We start from the raw sequence: 20,560 nt of genomic DNA on the forward strand, positions 1-20,560 counted from the left end.
GAGTTTAATCACTTGGAAGGAGTCGCTGTTCCCATCCCATGATATAATGGCAGTGAGCCACAGGCTTGTTTAGCATGGCAGTGAGGCTTCTGGATCTCTACAACACTTGGCAAAATAATAATTCCTATTGAAAATATAATGACTTCCCTACACAGTGTCCAATCCCATGTCACACAGCCGCGCCACTGTCACGTGATATTACTAACTTTGTTACACTTCCCCTTGAATCTTGGTGAAATCATTTTGTTACACCAAGAAAACCCATTGCAGGCAGAAGAAAAAATAATGGTAGGCTGAAAGAGTTCAATTCTTAACTGTTTATATATTAAAAAAAAAAAGAATAAATATAAATATATATATATACTGTATATAGTAACATGTTACGAGAATTCCGCTAACCAGAGATGAATCAATGCATTAACTCTCATCCAGTGGTTCAGGGATTTGTTGTAAATAGAATTTACTTAGAGCTAATTATGGTGATGGTGGAAGGAAAAAAAAAACCTGCCATTTGTGGCCTCGGGTTGTGTGTTCAAAGAAATACCCAGCCATCCATGCACAGCTATTATATATTGTACTCACCCTACTTAGAGTCTGACAAAAAATTAATTTACTGTTGTTTCCATATAAATGACCCACAGCGCATGTTGATTTGGTCCCTGCTGCCTGGAGAAATGTTTATCTGTGCAAATGTTGTACAAACAACCAGAGGTTTAACTATAGGAAAAATATGGTTTGTCTTTCATTGTCCTTGTGTCCAACCAGGTAGAGTCTCTGGGTACCCCTGAAACTGTGAAACCTTGTTATGAGCTAAGGGGGCCCAGTCTGAAGGTCAGTTAGGGGGAGATTTGGGGTGAGTGATTACTTGTGCCCTGGGTACCCCTGGAACTATAGCAGGGTGACACCCCAATGTTTCTATACATCTGTAACCTTGTTATGAGCTAAGGGGGCCCAGTCTGAAGGTCAGTTAGGGGGAGATTTGGGGTGAGTGTTTATTTGTACCCTGGGAACCCCTGGAACTATAGCAGGGTGACTGTTACCCCAATGTTTCTATATATCTGTAACCTTGTTATGAGCTAAGGGGGCCCAGTCTGAAGGTCAGTTAGGGGGAGATTTGGGGTGAGTGTTTATTTGTGCCCTGGGTACCTCTGGAACTATAGCAGGGTGACACCCCAATGTTTCTATATATCTGTAACCTTGTTATGAGCTAAGGGGGCCCAGCCTGAAGGCCAGTTAGGGGGAGATTTGGGGTGAGTGCATATTTGTGCCCTGGGTACCCCTGGAACTATAGCAGGGTGACACCCCAATGTTTCTATATATCTGTATCCTTGTTATGAGCTAAGGGAGACCAGTCTGAAGGCAAGTTAGGGGGAGATTTGGGGTGAGTGTTTATTTGTGCCCTGGGTACCCCTGGAACTATAGCAGGGTGACACCCCAATGTTTCTATATATCTGTAACCTTGTTATGAGCTAAGGGGGCCCAGCCTGAAGGCCAGTTAGGGGGAGATTTGGGGTGAGTGCTTATTTGTGCCCTGGGTACCCCTGGAATTATAACAGGGTGACTGTTACCCCGATTTCTCTATATATCTGTAACCTTGTCATGAGCTAAGGGGGTGACTCCTGTCTGCCCAGACTGTTTGCCTGCCTTGACAACACTTCTGTTTAACCCTTTTCCATACCACATTTTCAGGTCAAACTACCATGTTCAGGTTCTCCCTATTGGTCCGCAGCAGAAAGTTCTGGGGCCAAAAAGGGCATTGGTGCAGACCTGCCCCACAGAACATGATAGCACCCTCAGAAATACAGTAGGGTGGCAGTTACACCACATTGTTACAGATGTATAGCTGGTTATCATTAACTCTAAAAAATAAAGGAGAGGCGTATTTGTTTTTTTTTGTTTTTCTTGAACTTATTTCTGCTGGGTGGGTGATGGGCCTTTCTTGCATGTGGAAAAGTCAGGAAACAAACCAGCATAATAAGCATTTTAAAAGGCTCATTTGCCAAAACATCTACAAAACAGCAGGCTTTCTTTGAAGTATTGCCCACAATGTTGAAATAGTTCAGGGAAACAGTCGCAGAGCCTGGAACAGCAACTGATAAAAGGGGAGAGTAAAGAAAGAAAGAAAAAAAAAAAAAGACAAAAATAGATAAGGGAAAGTTCTCATCAAACTGATATCAAAGGGTGGTGTCCTAAAACATGGTGTAACCTCGCAGTAAATATAGGTCTCATGCACAATCAATTCATTGTGTGTAAATGGTATAAGAATAATAACTGGGATGTAGCCCCTTGAATAAAATGCATGTCTCTAGTTTGGTGGAGAATGCGGGAAATGAAAGGGTTTCATCCCTCCTGAGATATCGTTTAGTGGAACATTATTGTTGGGAAAGTAGTGAGTGTGAGCTCAGAGAAATTGGAACCAGAGGTAGAATGAGTGTTTGGTGCTGAAGGGACAGCTCCCGGGTCCTGATTACAGACCTTTCTTTCTATCTATAGGATTGTTACATCCAAGTGGGAAACTCCAATAACTGCACTGGGTGCTGCAAGTGGAGCAAATGCTCCATACAATGACTCTCCAAACTGTACTCTTTAGGCTTTAGAAAGTCATCCAATTACTTTAATAACCCCCCGTGGGAAGCAGGAGTTAATCTTACTGAGCCAGCATTATTATGGTGCCATAGTGGGGCCCATGCAAGTGTGAGTACAGCAGCTCTGCACACTTGTTTTGCAGTAATAATACTAATAATAATAATAATGTTAATATTTTCAATCAATCAGACAATACACAAATGCCCCATGTTAAAGCCTGGCAACATTAAGCTTCAGTCTGTGTGCAGGTGCTTAGGAGGTAAATACAGTCTAATCCCATTTACTAATTACAGCAAACAGAGGAACATGCCATTCAGTCAATTCCGCCGTATGAATTGCTAATCTTTATGGCTTTCCATTGTGAGGGGAGAGAGAGCGAGAAACATGAAAAGTGCTAATAAATAAGGGAGATTTCTACAAGTGTTGTGACATCTGTTTCCATTAATATCAAGAGAAGCTCCAAAAGGGACATTGAGCCAAACAGCACCGGCTCTGAGTCTTGTTTCAATATTAAATATTGCTTCACCATTAGCACTGGATAGACTGTAAGTTCTTTGGTACAGATCAAATGTACATTATAGAGCCAGTAGTAAATACAGGCATAGGCAGTGTCGGACTGGCCCACCGGGATACCAGGAAAACTCCCTGTGACTCTGGGTGTTAGTGGGCCCTTTTGCTTCTAAACATTTGGCCTATTTCATGGTCATTCCCTATTTCTTTATGGGGAAAAATGCTTAATAATTGGACAATATAGTAAGTATTTATAAAAGACTAGGAGAATAAAGAGTTTGAGTGAGGAGAGGAGGAATACAAGTTTGGAAAGGCCCACTGTCTAAGGCTTTCTGGTGGGCTCACTGTCTTCGGTTTTTTGGTGGGTCCAAGGCCTAAAGCTTTCTGGGGGGGCCCTGGCATCCCAGTCCAACACTGGGTATAGGATCTGCTATACAGAATCCCCAGCTAGGGTCCAAATTACCCTAGCAACCATGTATTGATTGGAATATGAATAGAAGAGGCCTGAATAGAAAAATAAGTAATACAAAGTTGCAATAACAATACATTTGTAGCCTTACAGAGCATTTGTTTTAGATGGGGGTCATTGACCCCCCATTTGAAAGCTGGAAAGAGTTAGAAGGAAAAGGCAAATCATTCTAAAACTATAAAAAAAATGAAGACCAATTGAAAAGTTGCTAAGCATTGGCCATTATATAACATACTAAAAGAGAAATTAAAGGTGAACCACCCCTTTTATGATTGTGCTTCCACAGGCCTCATGTACGGAGCACCAGTGCATTCCTGAAGCATTCATCATGCATTCCTCATGCATGCAGCACGGTCACATTCCTCATGTATGCAGCACGGTTGCATTCCTCATGCATGCAGTACGGTCACATTCCTCGTGCATGCAGTACAGTCGCATTCCTCGTGCATGCAGTACGGTCGAATTTCTCATGCATGCAGCACGGGTGCATTTCTCATGCATGCAGCACAATCGCATTCCTCATGCATGCAGCACAGTCACATTCCTCATGCATGCAGCACGATCACATTACTCATGCATGCAGCACAGTCACATTCCTCACGCATGCAGCACGGGTGATTTCCTCATGCATGCAGCACAGTCACATTCCTCATGCATGCAGCACGGGCGCATTTCTCATGCATGCAGCATGGTCGCATTCCTCATGCATGCAGCACGGGCGCGTTCCCAGCCAACAGATGCATTACTGGCCGGGTCTCATGGAAACCTATTACTAGACTTGTCACCGCTGTCCCAAAAGCTCATTTTCTTTTATTATGGAATTAAAAACAGTTCAGCAAGATCAGCTATTTTTAATTAAAAAAATCAATAATGAATGTAAAGGTTTTTTGTAAATTTAGTATACCTTTATAAATTATTAAGATCCCTGTCTCCTGAGGGCCAGGCCCGTCTCTCTAAAAGCTTTTTATTAACTAAGTGGAGTGATTTATACTTGTGATTTAAGGCGCATCCTCTATATTCAGATCCATCACAACTATATTTCAATTTTCGTATGACAGATAATGAAAACGGCGCTCGGTGAATCCTTCCCCCTGAACTTGTTATCTACAATGGGATCATTATAAGTGGAGAAAAATCACATCCCTCATGCCAAAGGTTTAGTTGCCTTATAGTGCGGCGTATTAGTGATGATACATTCCACTATTGGCCCCGAACATAATCTGTAACGTCTCATTGGCTGTACAAGTCTTAGCACATTGCCTGGGAGACTGCTGGCAGTTATATTATACTGGGTTACCCTGTACTAAGCACAATTCAGCAGGAGCATCCCCTAAGTTTGCTCATAGTCTGTACCGAGAGATCCCATAAAACTATGGCAGCATAGGTATTCCCTGTACTAAGCACAATTCAGCAGGAACAGTCCCTAAGTTTGCGCATAGCAATATATGGGGCAATTTGAAGGGGTATTCAGTTTGGTTTGTGGAAGCAATTGAAGGACAAAGACACTCCAAACCAGAAGTGTTGTTTTTAGCACAATGCAGTTTTGTGCCTTGATCATCTTTGCATCATGATGTAAGTAAAATTCTGCTCCTCTCTCTAGGAATCAGTGATACCAATGGGAATAGGTAGCAATACACAGGTACCTAATATATAGGGACAGAGACTGTTGGAAGGAATAACGGGTGCTAAAGACTGTGCTGGATTCGTATAAGACCCTTTGGGATGTACCTATTAGGTCATGTGTTTGGATTAAAGGGACAGTACTTCTTCTCTGCCGAATGGCTGCTGGAAAGCTCTGAATAGAAAGTTCTCAGTGGAGAAGGTTTAATTGAGCCGAGGTGACTCCATTTTGTATGAAGGTTGGTATTCGGTAGCCCTGATCCCTTGTGTTTGTATTGAGCAAGGAAAGCGGGGGAGGAGGTGCCTATTGTCATGTTGGGGCTGCCCCTTCCATTCATACTTGACATCTTCTTTATCATCAATAGAAACCCCCTGGGAGGGAGTAGAGAGGGAGGGGCCACTATAGAACTGAATGGGGTGGGTAAAGAAAAAAAAAAACGTCAATGGGAAAGTCCAGTCAATGGAACATTAGACAAGTAGAACCTTCGCGCAGGAGCTGAATGGACTGTGTTTTCCAATAATGGAGGGATTCCAGGGGCCCAACAAATCAGTTTTAGTAAAGATACTCAGCTTGCCTCTCTGTAGCTGCCACTGGCTATGATCTTTCTGATTGTCTGAGGATGCTGGGAAATGTAGTCCAGCAGTTGTGATTTAGCAGATGTTTTGAACCAATAATTATTTTTGGAATTTTAACCAGGGGTGTGTTTGATATTTGTGGGGATCAGTCCAACTGCAGCTCTTTAGTTACAATACAACTCCCAGCACTCCTAACACCCTGTGGCTTCCGTTTCCGGGTGGAGTTCCCCTTTAAAGTCACTTGATGAATAACTGCTAATCCTAAAGAGGCCACTGAGATGTGTCTGGGCTGGATCCTCCTATAGAACTGAGATGATTTAAAAATTCATGATCATTTAATAACCTGCTTTTATTGGCTCTGAGATCTCTCTCTTGGCAAATAACTGTGCGTCCCTGTGTCTCTAGGCCTGGATATTATACAAGCTGTGAGCTGCCTGCGCTCTCTAATTCTCTCTTATTATTATTTGCTGAGCATTTATGCAATTAGCTCTGTATGGTTTATATATATATACATGAAAAAATGAGTATGAAACTAAAATGAACTTATAAGATGAGGCCTCTCCAATGTTATATAATCATGCTCTGGGCTACGGCAATTAGGGACCTGCTCACAATATACAGTATATAATACACAAGAGCCATGAATATCCTGTACATTATATCCTTATAATCGGTGAGTTCTGATGTCATCAGTTATAAACGGTGAGTTCTGATGTCATTTCTGTCACATGACTCACTGAAACTTGTGTATTATAATAAATAAAGTTCCCCCAGTTGTAAAATATGAGGATATTAGAAGTTACCTCGGAGTTCCATGACCTGTATAAAAACACTCGGCCTTCGGCCTCGTACTTTTATATGGTCATGAAACTCCTCTGTAACTTATAATATCCTTATATTTTACAAGAGGGGGTACTTTATTCACTATATAAATGGTGCTTAGTGATGTCATTGGTGATAATCTGAGCTTAGTGATGTCATTTCTGTCACACGACCCAGAACTCACTTATAATTAATAAAGTACCCCCTGTTGCAATATTAGAAGTCACCTCGGAGTTTCATGACCTGTATCTATTTATATATTCATGGAACTTTATTCATTATATATATATATATATATATATATATATATATATATATATATATATATATATATATATATATATATATATATATATATATATATATATATATATATATATATATATATATATATATATATATATAATACACAAAAGCCATGAATATCCTGTAAATGATATTCTTATAAACGGTGAGTAGTGATGTCATCAGTTATAAACGGTGAGTAGTGATGTCATTTCTGTCACATGACTCACTAAAATTTGTGTATTATAATAAATAAAGTACCCCCAGTTGTAAAATATGAGGATATTAGAAGTTACCTCGGAGTTCCATGACCTGTATAAAAACACTCGGCCTTCGGCCTCGTGTTTTTATATGGTCATGAAACTCCTCGGTAACTAATAATATCCTTATATTTTACAAGAGGGGTACTTTATTCACTATATATATATATATATATATATATATATATATATTACACAAAAGCCATGAATATCTTGCAAAATATATCCTTATAAACACTGAGTTCTGATGTCATTTCTGTCACATGACTCACTGCTGGAATTTGTGTATTATAATAAATAAAGTACCCCCAGTTGCAAAATATGAGGATATTAGAAGTTACCTCAGAGTTCCATGACCTGTATAAAAACACTCAGCCTTCGGCCTCGTACTTTTATATGGTCATGAAACTCCTCGGTAACTTATAATATCCTTATAATTTAAAACAGGGGGTACTTTATTCACTATATATATATATATATATATATATATATATATATATATATATATATATATATATATATATATATATATATATATATATATATATATATATATATATATATATATATATATTATATTATATTTACATTAAGTAGTATATTCTTCATATTTCTCCTTAGCAGTACAGAATGAGGGTGTAACTTACGGTGAGCCCAGAACATTCCTTCTCTGTATATTTGTATTTATACATTTGGGAGGAGGTGCCATATTGATTCCCTTAGACAGTACAGTATGAGGGTATAGCTTATTGTGTGCCCAGAACATTCCTTCTCTGTATATTTGTATTTATACATATGGGAGGAGGTGCCATATTGATTCCCTTAGACAGTACAGTATGAGGGTATAGCTTATTGTGTGCCCAGAACATTCCTTCTCTGTATATTTGTATTTATACATATGGGAGGAGGAGGTGCCATATTGGTTCCCTTAGACAGTACAGTATGAGGGTATAGCTTATTGTGTGCCCAGTACATTCCTTCTCTGTATCGTTGTATTTATACATATGGGAGGAGGTGCCATATCGATTCCCTTAGACAGTACAGTATGAGGGTATAGCTTATTGTGTGCCCAGAACATTCCTTCTCTGTATATTTGTATTTATACATATGGGAGGAGGTGCCATATTGATTCCCTTAGACAGTACAATATGAGGGTATAGCTTATTGTGTGCCCAGAACATTCCTTCTCTGTATATTTGTATTTATACATATGGGAGGAGGAGGTGCCATATTGATTCCCTTAGACAGTACAATATGAGGGTATAGCTTATTGTGTGCCCAGAACATTCCTTCTCTGTATATTTGTATTTATACATATGGGAGGAGGGAGGTGCCATATTGATTCCCTTAGACAGTACAGTATGAGGGTATAGCTTATTGTGTGCCCAGAACATTCCTTCTCTGTATATTTGTATTTATATATATGGGAGGAGGTGCCATATTGATTCCCTTAGACAGTACAGTATGAGGGTATAGCTTATTGTATGCCCAGAACATTCCTTCTCTGTATATTTGTATTTATACATATGGGAGGAGGGAGGTGCCATATTGATTCCCTTAGACAGTACAGTATGAGGGTATAGCTTATTGTGTGCCCAGAACATTCCTTCTCTGTATATTTGTATTTATACATATTGGTAGGAGGTGCCATATTGATTCCCTTTACAGTATGGCATGAGAGTATAGCTTATTGTGCACAAAACATCAATGATTTGTGGATTCATTTCAAGCTTTGCCTTGGCTCCTTTTGTTTCCAATGGGTATCACTCTATTAGGTTGAGTGGAATTGAGACTGACAGCTCTCCGGCTGCTGCTGAACTACATCTCCCAGCATCCCCTAGCGGACATCCCTGGGGCATAGCTTTATTTACACTGCTGTACAATTCTGTACAAGGATTCATTAATTTTTCACCAGTGATAGAAAGAAAACTGGAACTGTGTGAGATTGTCAGTGTTTTTATTTATTAATTAGGAGAGGCGGAGGGTCACTAATGAGAAATCCTGTTCTAATTAGCGGAGGCACATGAGGCACATGCTAGCGGGGTGCTGGGCTGATCCTTCCCTGCTGTATGAGCAATTAATATTACATTTGTAGGGTTCTTTTTACTGTTTGTTGGTTGGATTGCTGCCATGTCCCTGGGAATCAAGGTAACCATCACCATTGGGTGATCACTATTGGTCACCGTTTATCTCTTATCATTTCCCAACATTCATTTGTATCTTGAATTCCAACCTCCAGCCATTGTTTGTTCTTCAGACTCTCCTGAGCAACTGACTGCTGAAAAAATGATCCTTTTAAATGATCAAACTGTTTAGACAGGGCCCAGGTTTTTGGCCGTGCCAAGTCAGGAGAGCGCTGATAAAATTCAAGTTACTTCTTTGCAACTTGCAGTGAGTGCCAGTGCTGCATTCTGGGTAAAAAAGTGTTGATTTGCATAAGAATTATGTACTGCCTTTCCATCTGGCCAAGCATCCCATCCTCACCTTACTGCACTGCAGTGAGTCCCGTCATTGGCCAGCATGACATGGGCTGGATATTTGTGACTTGCTGGTGCGGTGCTGATGCAGTTTATTGGGCCAGTGGAAGTGTGGGCAAGGGCCACGTCAACTCATAACCCCCCCATTGACTAAAACTGGATTACTGGGGAGTCTATGAGGCCCCAATACCCACAGACCAATGTCCAGTCTGGTCCAAAAAAGTTGCTCTTAAATTAAATCCCATATAAGAATAAGTAGTATGTAATTGGGCATTTAGCATCACTTAATTCATTCCTTCCTATGAACTTCCAGTCTTCTTGCAGCCAGTTGTTAGATAATGTGACTTGTGTGGGTAATAGTGATGCCAGCCCTGTGCCCTGGATTGCCTTCCTTGGTACTGCTGATGAGGTGCTAGAACTGCATAAGGGCACCCACCTGCTACATCAGGGCACCCACATGTAGCAGCATCAGAGCACCCACATGTAGCAGCAACATCAGGGCACCCACATGTAGCAGCAGCATCACGGTAGCAACGTGTAGCAAAAACATCAGGGCACCCACATGTAGCAGCAGCATCAGGGCACCCACATGTAGTAGCAGCAACATCAGGGCACCCACATGTAGCAACTACATCAGGGCATCCACATATAGCAGCGGCATCAGGGCACCCACATGTAATAGCAGCAACATCAGGGCACCCACATGTAATAGCAGCAACATCAGGGCACCCACATGTAGCAACAACATCAGGGCACCCACATATAGCAGCGGCATCAGGGCACCCACATGTAATAGCAGCAACATCAGGGTACCCACATGTAGCAACAACATCAGGGCACCCACATGTAGCAGTATCATGAGGGCACAGTTCAGTTCAGGAGTTTGGAGGTTAAGGATGTGCAACATCTAATTCTCTTGGCTTCAATCTCCCCGGCTTTGCCCCCCTCTAATCCACTCTTCCCTCCCCCCCCAGTTTCTCATGTGAAAGTTGTGTGTAAGCTCCTCTCTCTCTCTCCCCCCCCCCTCCATCTCCGCTCCAGCCACCCCCCTGCCTCCACGTCCAGACATCACCATTCAGCTTGATCTGATTGATTTGCATGCGTCCATCTCTGCCCCCCTCCCCTTCCATTCTGGACACCCTTTCACATCTCACATCTTCCCCCCCTTTTAATATTTTGGTCCATTTAATGCCCCCCATGCTGCAACCTCCATGCCCCTTTAGTTGAGCGTATTCCCTTGCCCCCCATCCTCCTCCTCCTCCTGCTCCAGTATCCCCACTGTGTGTGTGTGAGTGTGTGTCTGTGTGTGAGTGTGTGTGAGCTCCTGTGTGACGCACCCCCCACAGCCTCCAAAACAATCCGGTATGTGATGATTTCTTTGTTATTTTCACAAATTCTTCTCTTTTCCTCCCTCGTTCTACTGATCCTGATGTAAATACCACTGCAGAGGTTTATTTTGCCTTTCTCTCCCCTCCCCCATTGCTCTATTTATTACTGATACTCATGATTCTCATCTTCTTCTTCCTCCCCCCCCCTTCCCCTTATAGATCATCTAATCTGGGCGCCTGGTCCCTGAAAGGCTGTCGCACGGTGTCCGTGGATTCCTATCACACTAAATGCTCTTGTGATCGTTTATCCAGTTTCGCCATTTTAGCCCACCTCAGTTCTGACATGGTAAGTCCCTCTGTCTCTATCAACATCTCTAATTAGCGCTGCAACTTGCACCTCCATCATCCCCTGCACCGCCGGGGTCAATCCTTATTATATATCTGCACCTCCATCTCCGCTGCTCAATCCATTAACCCTTACCCGCCCCTTCCTACAATCCCTGCACCCTTCATGGCTTTGCCTATTGGCGATGGCCGGCCAACTCTTCTGCCTTTTATTGTAAAATTTAAAGGAGGGAGGGAGAAAAAAAATATAAATTGCAAATTATGAAATTCCAAATTTCCCCGGCGCTGTTGTGCTCACGTCTAGAGCAATTTCCGAAGGCAGAAAAGGAGGTGAAAGGTTGCGTGCGGTTGTGTGTGGGTGTGAGTTGTTTTTCAAAATCCACAGAAAGATGTGAGTGTCGGAAACTTAAATATTAAGAAAGAAAAAAAAAATCAGTAAATGCCACCGGTTTCTCCCAAGATCCCCCCTCCGCCTCCTCCACCGGCTTTTCAAAAGATTCTCTGAAGAGTGGAAACAAAAATTGATTTGTTGCTGCAAACATTGATTTTTTTTTTCCTCCTTTCTCCCCTCCGTCCCTTTTCCTTCTTCTGTTTGTCTTTCACTTTGGGTTTCAGGAATATTTTTAAGGAAATTCCAATTTTTCACATTGATCATTATCGTATTCTTTGGGACATCATTTAATTTATAATTAACAGAAAGGGAAACTGTTACAATGTTGGTTTAGAAAACGAACAAGTTTGGAAATAATCAAAAACAATCAAAAAATAATCACAATGCAAAATGGGGAATGAAATTCCGATTTAATATAAATTGGAATTATGTCAGAATCTATGAATTTTTTTTTTTTTTAAAAAAAAAATCATTGATTTTCTTTTTTTTAAAATAAATTGCACTTTTTTAGGACAGGGATATTTCTTAATCCCTTTAGCAGAAGGGTCTCACCATTGCAGCCATCTTGCTTTTTGAAAAACTACAACTCCCAGCATGCCGCAAGGACCAAAGGAAGCAGGGGTGTGATGGGAGATGTAGTTCTTCACAGCAGGATGACTTTTTTTTTAATAGCTCAGGCCGGGTGAACGAGTGAAGGGTTTTGTTTTTAATCATACAGTAAATAAACCTTCTACATTTTAGTAAATATTAGATCAAGGAACTGGTCAATATTTTTGTTGTTTTTCAATGTTTTATATTAAAATCTCACCCAGATTTTCTGTATATATTGTACGTATGTATAAATATATATATATATGTGTGTGTGTGTATAAGTGGCAGATTTTTTTTATCTGCTCAAATTCCGCCAGGAAATTGACCGATCATTCAACCGTATCAATGAATTTTACCCGTTTGTTGACGTTGTTTTTTTGTCCAAAAACTGCCCTAAACATCTCAAGAGGAGCTGTTTTTTTATAAAATGAAGGTTACCTATTATTAGATGCTCAAATTCATCTGGTCCTCCTGTTGCCATGGAGACTACATCCGCACTTGGGTTTAAAGGAACAGTGCTCGAGAGGAGTTGCGTTAGGTCTTATAATTTCCCAGAAGTCTCTTATTAGAGAATTATTTTGGTTGATTGTATTTTATTCTCGGCGTTTGATGTTCCTCTTCAATGTCACCCAGGGAATGGGTCTGGTATTGTTTATACATTTTTCTCATGTTTTTAAAACCGCTGTGGTGTAACGTTTGTACATTTTGGTGAAACTGGCTTTCATGGAAGTTTGCATTTTTTTCAGCTTTTTTTTTTTTTAATATTTATAAAAAATATTTTCAGAATTCTGGGGTTTAGTGTCTGTGTTGTCCTACTAGGGCCACATTGGTTCATTGGATACAGTAATGGATCAAAATCTCATTTTATAAGGGGAGTTGTTTAAAAAAGAAGTTCTCAAAAATAGTTTGGGCGGTTATATTATCAGTTTTGCCGCGCTGTTATGTTAAATAATAAAAAGATAAAGTGGTAGAATGATGAAGGTAATGGCATTCTAAGAGTATTTTTGCAAATTAATGGAAATGCCCCAAGTGTTATAGGCCTAAGTGTCTGATAGAAGATGACTAGTCAGGAGGTCTCAGGAAGATTTTCAAGCTAAAGAAAAATGAGAAGAAAGTTGGAAATAGAATTGTCCCATTGTCTAAGCTATTCTTACAATGTTTAAGGTGCAGGTTTGGGTTGTATTCTGGGGACATTGGTAGGGGCAGAAAGAAAGATGATAATATTAGGGGCCATATTGATTCCTGTTGGTTTATCATATTTGTTATACACCTTGATGTGATCTGTATATTGGCTTTTATTCCTAAGACCAAGGTCTGATTTATTGAGCAGCTCTGCTTCAGGGTCTGCTGTGTTCATTTTAGGGTTGTCCAATCTCTTTAGGTGTTGCTAAGATAAAATTCCCAGGGTTCCTCAATGCCCAAGGCTGGAGGCTGTTGTTGAGAAAATACTCCCAGAGAGTCTTAGGCTGCAGGGAGTTGTACTTGGTTCCTAAATGTGCTTCACATGAGTAAGGCTGGTTTGACTGAAACATATTGTCCTTGAATTTCTGCAATAAAATGCATTCTGTCCCAGTGGCTGCACAGATCTTATCTGATCCCCATTGTAAGCAGCAGTCCTGCCCTGCTTTATGGCAGCTGAGATTCTAGCTATCTGTATAACAGAACATTCTGTCCCAGTGGCTGCACAGATCCTATCTGATCCCCATTGTAAGCAGCAGTCCTGTCCTGCTTTATGGCAGCTGAGATTCTAGCTATCTGTATAACAGAACATTCTGTCCCAGTGGCTGCACAGATCCTATCTGATCCCCATTGTAAGCAGCAGTCCTGTCCTGCTTTATGGCAGCTGAGATTCTAGCTATCTGTATAACAGAACATTCTGTCCCAGTGGCTGCACAGATCCTATCTGATCCAGGCTACTAGTGTTAGTACAGGGACTGGTCCTGTTGTTTTAAAATTAATACGTCTCCCTCCTGTGAAACATGAAGACATATTCAGATGCCCCCTTGGCCCATCTTTAGTTAATCTGGAAGATAAATGATAATTATTGAACAAATACTGAAATCTGACATGTAGGACATGTGTCTTATGAAGCTGCTGTGCCGCTTTGATTTTATTTTTTTTGCTATGGGCGGAAAAAAAATCTCATTTTATAATTTTCCATGTAAATGAAAGAAAATGGCCTTCAATATAGAATTCATTATGGCAGGGGTCAGGCATGGCGAGCTGTAAGGCAGCAGGGGTCTCGTGCTGTGGGATGGTGTCAGACAAATCTACAAGACCCTTTTAGGGGGCAGCTAATTTGATAGATGGGGGCGAAGGAACAGAGAGTTGAGTTGGATTCCTGTAAAACGCTTGACATTCTGCCGTAGTAAAATAGACGATGCTGGGTAGATGTCAACTCTGACACAGTCAAGTGGATAATGTGTTGGCTGGAGGGGAGATATGTGCACCCCACTGCTCAACCAGCCAGGCTTTTGTGTCATTCCATCAGAAGATTCTGTCACTTCTCCTAAATGTTGCTCCTGTGACTTCAGCTCCTCAGAATCAGAACAAATTGTCCTTTTTTAAAAAAAAAAAAATTCTTTCTTACACTGATTCTTTGGTTTGAGGGCTTCCTAGTCTCCAAAGGTTATCTTCTTCTCTTTCCATAGTATTTACTCTGGGCACTCTTGGCCCTATTTTAAACCACATTGGAGTGTTCAACTTCACAGGAACAATTTCACTTTATCCCCTCCCCTATATTGTGCTACTTGCCTCAATGTCCCCAACCAGTGGCTCATGGGCAACATGTTCCTCACCAACTCCTTGGATGTTGTTTCAGTGGCCTCAAAGCAGTTGCTTATTTTTGAATTCAAGGCTTGGAGGCAAGTTTTAGTTGCATAAAAAACAGGGGTACTGCCAAACAGAGACCCCTGCAGGTTGCCAGTTCACATAGGGGCTACCAATACTCAATCACAGTTCATTATTGGCATCCCAGGAACTTTTTGCATGCTTGTGTTGTTGTTCTCCAACTTTTTTTTGCATTTGAATGTAGCTCACAGGTAAAAAGGTTGGGGATCCCTGGTCTAACCATACCCAATGGGTACAGAACAATTAGGTATGGTACAATAGAGCTCACACAGCAGTGAACTTTGGTGAGTGCTGGGCCTTTTATTTCACATGAATTATATTGAATTATATTGGCCATACGTCAAGAGTCACACCGTCAGAAACAGAAGCTTTCATGCATCTATTGGGTGAGCTCCTAATTCCAAAACCTACCCCACTACTCCTCCTTGGTTTCTCATTCTACCAAACTTGTTCTACAAATTGCCCTCCCTGGCTAGCCTTTGCTCAGTGCTAACAAGTAGGAATCTTCTACCTATTCTATCTGTACCCCAAGAAAATACTCTTTCTGTAGATGGGTTCCATCTTCCTCTTGGTGTAAATAAACCACACACTTAGGGTGTTTTTATTTTGTTTAGCACATTCCTACATAGGTCATCACTGATCCCAAAAGCTATATTCAAATCCAGAAGACCCAAATCTAGATTGTCTTTTATGCAGGCCTCCATCTACTGATTTTTAGTTTACAGCATCTATCAATGACTCTATCATGGCATGTGTATTGTCCTCAGTAGACTAAGTTGCATAAACCCCATATTGGACAGTATTCCACCATGATTTGTTTGGCTGCTACTCTAACATTGCTTCTCCAAGTTTCCATAAAGGCAGCAGTTTTACGTTGTGTTAGATCATTCGCTGATGGTGCTCCAACACTGAGCACCCACGGAAGGTTGGGCCTTGGTATATGACCATATATATATATCTACAGCTGCCCTTTATCATTTGGCTAGAATATTTTTTTCATTTTTTTCATGGATTTGATTGTGTTAGGGGAAGATGATGAGTAACATTATTTAACAATATGAATATATATGTGCTGTGAGCGGTACTACGGATTTGTATAAACCAGTTTCTCGGAAAGCCTTCATTACTCTACTCTCTCGACTGAACAATTCTTTTATTCTGCTGCAAGAAATCCCTTGTCCTGTCTCATTGAGCCACTGATTATAAAACAGTTGGGTTTCCCATCACCTGTTTCCACTGTCTGTAAGGGATAATCAGCAGGAGTCATTTGCTGGCACCGGGGGACCCATTGTTAAGACGAGGGAGCACAATGTTAAAGAACGCTTATATAAAAGCAGATGACACATTACATTTGTATGCATGTACCCTATAGGAAACCATGGTGTATTCTGGAACAAATAATGACTGGGTTTATGATTAGAATGGATTGCCATGCCCACCAATCTTGTTTCAGCGTCAACCCAACTGCTGTAAAATACTCCCCTGTAATACTCAGACCGGGAGGTTATTAGCCCATTTTATTAATGGTTCATTAGCGAGTAGGAATACAAGACTTCATGTTCAAGTATGCAGCCCATTAATTTCCCCTTTGCTCCTCCCTCTCTCTGTGTTCTAATCCATTTTTATTGATATTAATAAGTGAATTTAAATCCAAGGCAAAGGCAAACAAACAACCCTCCAGCTCTTAGTGTAACCGAATGGGGAGAATTCCTTTGTAGCTACAGAAGTGGCAGCCATGGAACAATCAGTAATGTTGCTCTGCTATAAATGCTAGATATACTATTTCATGATGGTGACATCTCCTTTCCTCCCCACCAATCAATCACTCATTTCCCCCCTCTTGGTAGGTAATCCCATAAAGTGACTTTTCTTACAGTAAAGAACCTCTTCCTATGCTTATGGTTAAATGTCCTTTCCTCTCCACCAATGAATCCCTCATCCCCTTCTTTTGGTAGGGAATCCCATAACCTGATTGCTTTTACAGTAAAGAACCCTTCCTATGCTGATGGTGACATCTCCTTTCCTCCCCACCAATCAATCCCTCATTCCCCTTTCTTGGTAGGTAATCCCATAAAGTGACTGTCCTTACAGTAAAGAACTTCTTCCTACGCTGATGGTTAAATCTCCTTTCCTCTCCACCAATGAATCCCTCATACCCCCTCTCTTGGTAGGGAATCCCATAACCTGACTGTCCTTACAGTAAAGAACCCCTTCCTATGCTGATGGTGAGATCTCCTTTCCTCCCCACCAATGAATCACTCATTCCCCCTCTCTTGGTAGGGAATCCCATAACCTGACTGTCCTTACAGTAAATAACCCATTGTTAAATGAAAGCATGTTTGAAGTTACCATGACCTATGTAGAAGCACTTGGCCGCATACATTTATTTGGTCATGGACCTGCTCAGAGACTTTACAAGAGGGGTAAATTTGTATATACAGTCTAGAACTAGCAGATTTATGCTGCCTCCCTTGCATCTCTTCATTTCTTTATGCATGATAACATTTTCCTTCTATACGGAAGTATAAAATGTTTCATTTTCTAAAGCAAATGTTTCAGAGAAAATAAGTTCCTATCTGCTATTGTTCATAAATCAAAACTCTTCAGTTATTTTCTTGGTGCTGCTGTCAAGGTAGAAGATAACCTGACATTTATGTACAATGAATTTCATCAGCCACGTCCCTGTCCAATCAGCCAAACAATTCAAATATTTCTCAGGAGCAGAAGTCCTGTGTCATGTTATGATATCTTAAGTCTTCACCACATCAGTAGTAAAATTTCATATTTCTTATCAGTTATTGGTTATGCTATGCATGGCAGCCCCCCCCCCCAAGTCTAAAATCTATCCCAACATTTAATAGGGACCAAATCCTGATGGAATCTGTATGTCAATTCCTTTCTAAATTATGCTAGGACTGTTTTCAGGGGATGAAAATGGGTAATAGTCTAGATATTGGGGGTCATCACAGAAGCAGTTGTAGAGAAAATGAGTGGGGGAATAGCAAAGTGTGACGACAACAGTAGGGCAAGAAGGAGACAGTGGAGCAAGATTGTGAGAGTAGGGCAAGAGGGAGACAGTAGGAGAAGATGGCAACAATAGGGCAAGACTGTGAGAGTAGGGCAAGATGGAGACAGCAGGAGAAGATGGAGAAGGTGGAGACAGTAGGAGAAGATGGAGACAGTATGAGAAGATGGAGACAGTAATGCAAGATGGAGACAGTAGGTGAAATTGAGACAGTAGAACAAGATTGCTACAGTAGGACAAAATAGAGACAATGGGGCAAGATGGAGGCAGTGGGGCAAGATGAAGACAATAAGGCAAGATTGAGACAGTGGGGCAAAATGGAGACCGGGCAAGATGAAGACAGTAGAGTAAAATGGAGACAGTAGAACAAGATAGAGGCAGTAAGTCACAATGAGAACAGTAGGACAAGCTGGAGACAGTAGGACAAGATGGAGGCAGTAAGTCACAATGAGGACAGTAGGACAAGCTGGAGACAGTAGGACAAGATGGAGACAGTAGGACAAGATAGAGACAAGAGGACAAGTTGGAGAAAGTAGGGCAATATTAAGACAGTAGGACAAGATGGAGACAGTAGGACAAGATAGAGGCAGTAAGTCACAATGAGGACAGTAGGACAAGCTGGAGACAGTAGAACAAGATAGAGGCAGTAAGTCACAATGAGGACAGTAGGACAAGCTGGAGACAGTAGGACAAGATGGAGACAGTAGGACAAGATAGAGACAAGAGGACAAGTTGGAGAAAGTAGGGCAATATTAAGACAGTAGGACAAGATGGAGACAGTAGGACAAGATAGAGACAGTAGGACAAGATGGAGAAGGTAGGGCAATATTAGGTAGGATAAGATGGAGACAGTAGGGCAAGAAGGCAGCAGCTTCTAAACCACTTCATGGAGCTCTTGAAGTAGATGGTAATGGGTGCATACTGTGAATTTTTCCAACCACATTTAAACACAACACTGCCTATTACATGTTGTTAGCTTGGGAATTTCATTACTAAAATGGAATTTTGACCGACCAGATTCTATTACAGGCACAAACCGTTGAGAATTTCGCTTTATCCTGATTATGAAATGATTGTGCAAGTGAAGGGCAGGTTGGATGATCCATTCGGCTCATGTCTGCTGTCAGATTGAATGTTTTGCTAAGCACAAGATTATACAATATGATCAAGGTCATTGTTCTTGGAGAGCTGGGGGTCAAATCTCAAGGCTGTTTATCTGTTGTTATTGAGCTTTATCTCACAGAATCCCCCCCTACTCACAGCATGGTCCACCCTTAAAGCTAATGATGTTCCTGTCATTAATGTACCAATGTCGCCATCTTGTCCTTCTGTCACCATCTTTTGCTACTGCTTTCATCTGTCCCAATGTCACCATCTTGTCTGCTGTCTCAATTTTGCCCTACTGTTTACATTTTGCTAATATATTGTCCACCTGTCACCTACAGGCAACATCTTACATTGCTGTCCCTGCCCTACTGCCTCCATCTTGTCCAACTGCCACTATCTTGTACTACTGTCTTAATCTTATTCTGATTTCTCCATTTTGCCCCAATGTCTTCATCCTTCCTGACTGTTTCCATCTTCTCCTACTGTCTTCATCTTGTCCTATTGTCTCTATTTTGCTCTTTTGTCTCAATCTTGCCCTACTGTCTCCATTTTGTCCTACTGTCTCCATCTTGCCATACTGTCTCTATCTTGTCCAACTGTTACCCTTTTGTCCTACTGTCTCCATCTTATTCTGCTTTCTCCATTTTGCTATGTCTCCATCTTTCAGTAAGTGAAAATTGTGACAGCTGGGAAAGATGGAGTAGAAAATCATAACTCCCAATGATTCTAGTTCAGGCTTGATAACCCTGAATTATGGAACATAAAGGGGGCAGAGATTACCAAAATGGGCACCAGTTCTATAGCCTAAATTGATATGAGCTTTGCAAATGTTGGGAGCCAGTTGATTAATATCAGATTTTTAACTAAACTGGAAATTAATATAATTGCTATACAATTAGAAATCTTTGCTTAGGGCTATAATTTCTCTGGGCTGGTTATTATTTCATAGTGAAGAAGTCATTACTAGAACAGGTGCCTTCTATTTATATCAGGGGGCTTTGTTGTTCTTAGCAGTTATGGGGTTATTTATCAAAGTCCGAATTTATCTCAGTATTTTCTTCTACAAACTCCGATCAAATCTGCTCGGGTTTTTTTATAATTTTCACCTGAAAAATCTGAAAACTTTGGGGTATTGCCCAAAACCCAGCGCACATCAAAAAAATCTTTGGGACTTCTCCCATTGACTTATATGCAACCTCGACAGGTCTGAGATGCCGGATTTTCAGATAAAGACTTTTCCACCCTCGGGGTTTAATAAATTCCGAAAAAAATCTTGATTTTTTAAAAGTCTGATTTAATATAAAAAAATACAATTTTT

General features: G+C 40.9%; 1 protein-coding gene across 6 annotated transcripts in view; it reads left to right on the plus strand.

Moving 5' to 3' along the window:
- LOC108718612 (adhesion G protein-coupled receptor B1-like) overlaps positions 1–20,560 on the plus strand; it is a 323,650-nt gene that overhangs the window by 239,573 nt on the left and 63,517 nt on the right. For all 6 annotated transcript variants that reach the window (XM_041566669.1, XM_041566667.1, XM_041566668.1 and 3 more), the window contains exon 18: positions 11,153–11,279. In XM_041566669.1, coding sequence (XP_041422603.1) covers positions 11,153–11,279 — 127 coding nt within the window. The remainder of the gene's footprint in view (positions 1–11,152; positions 11,280–20,560) is intronic.

This window comes from Xenopus laevis, chromosome 6L, assembly GCF_017654675.1.
Source record: "Xenopus laevis strain J_2021 chromosome 6L, Xenopus_laevis_v10.1, whole genome shotgun sequence".
Taxonomy (NCBI): Eukaryota; Metazoa; Chordata; class Amphibia; order Anura; family Pipidae; genus Xenopus; species Xenopus laevis.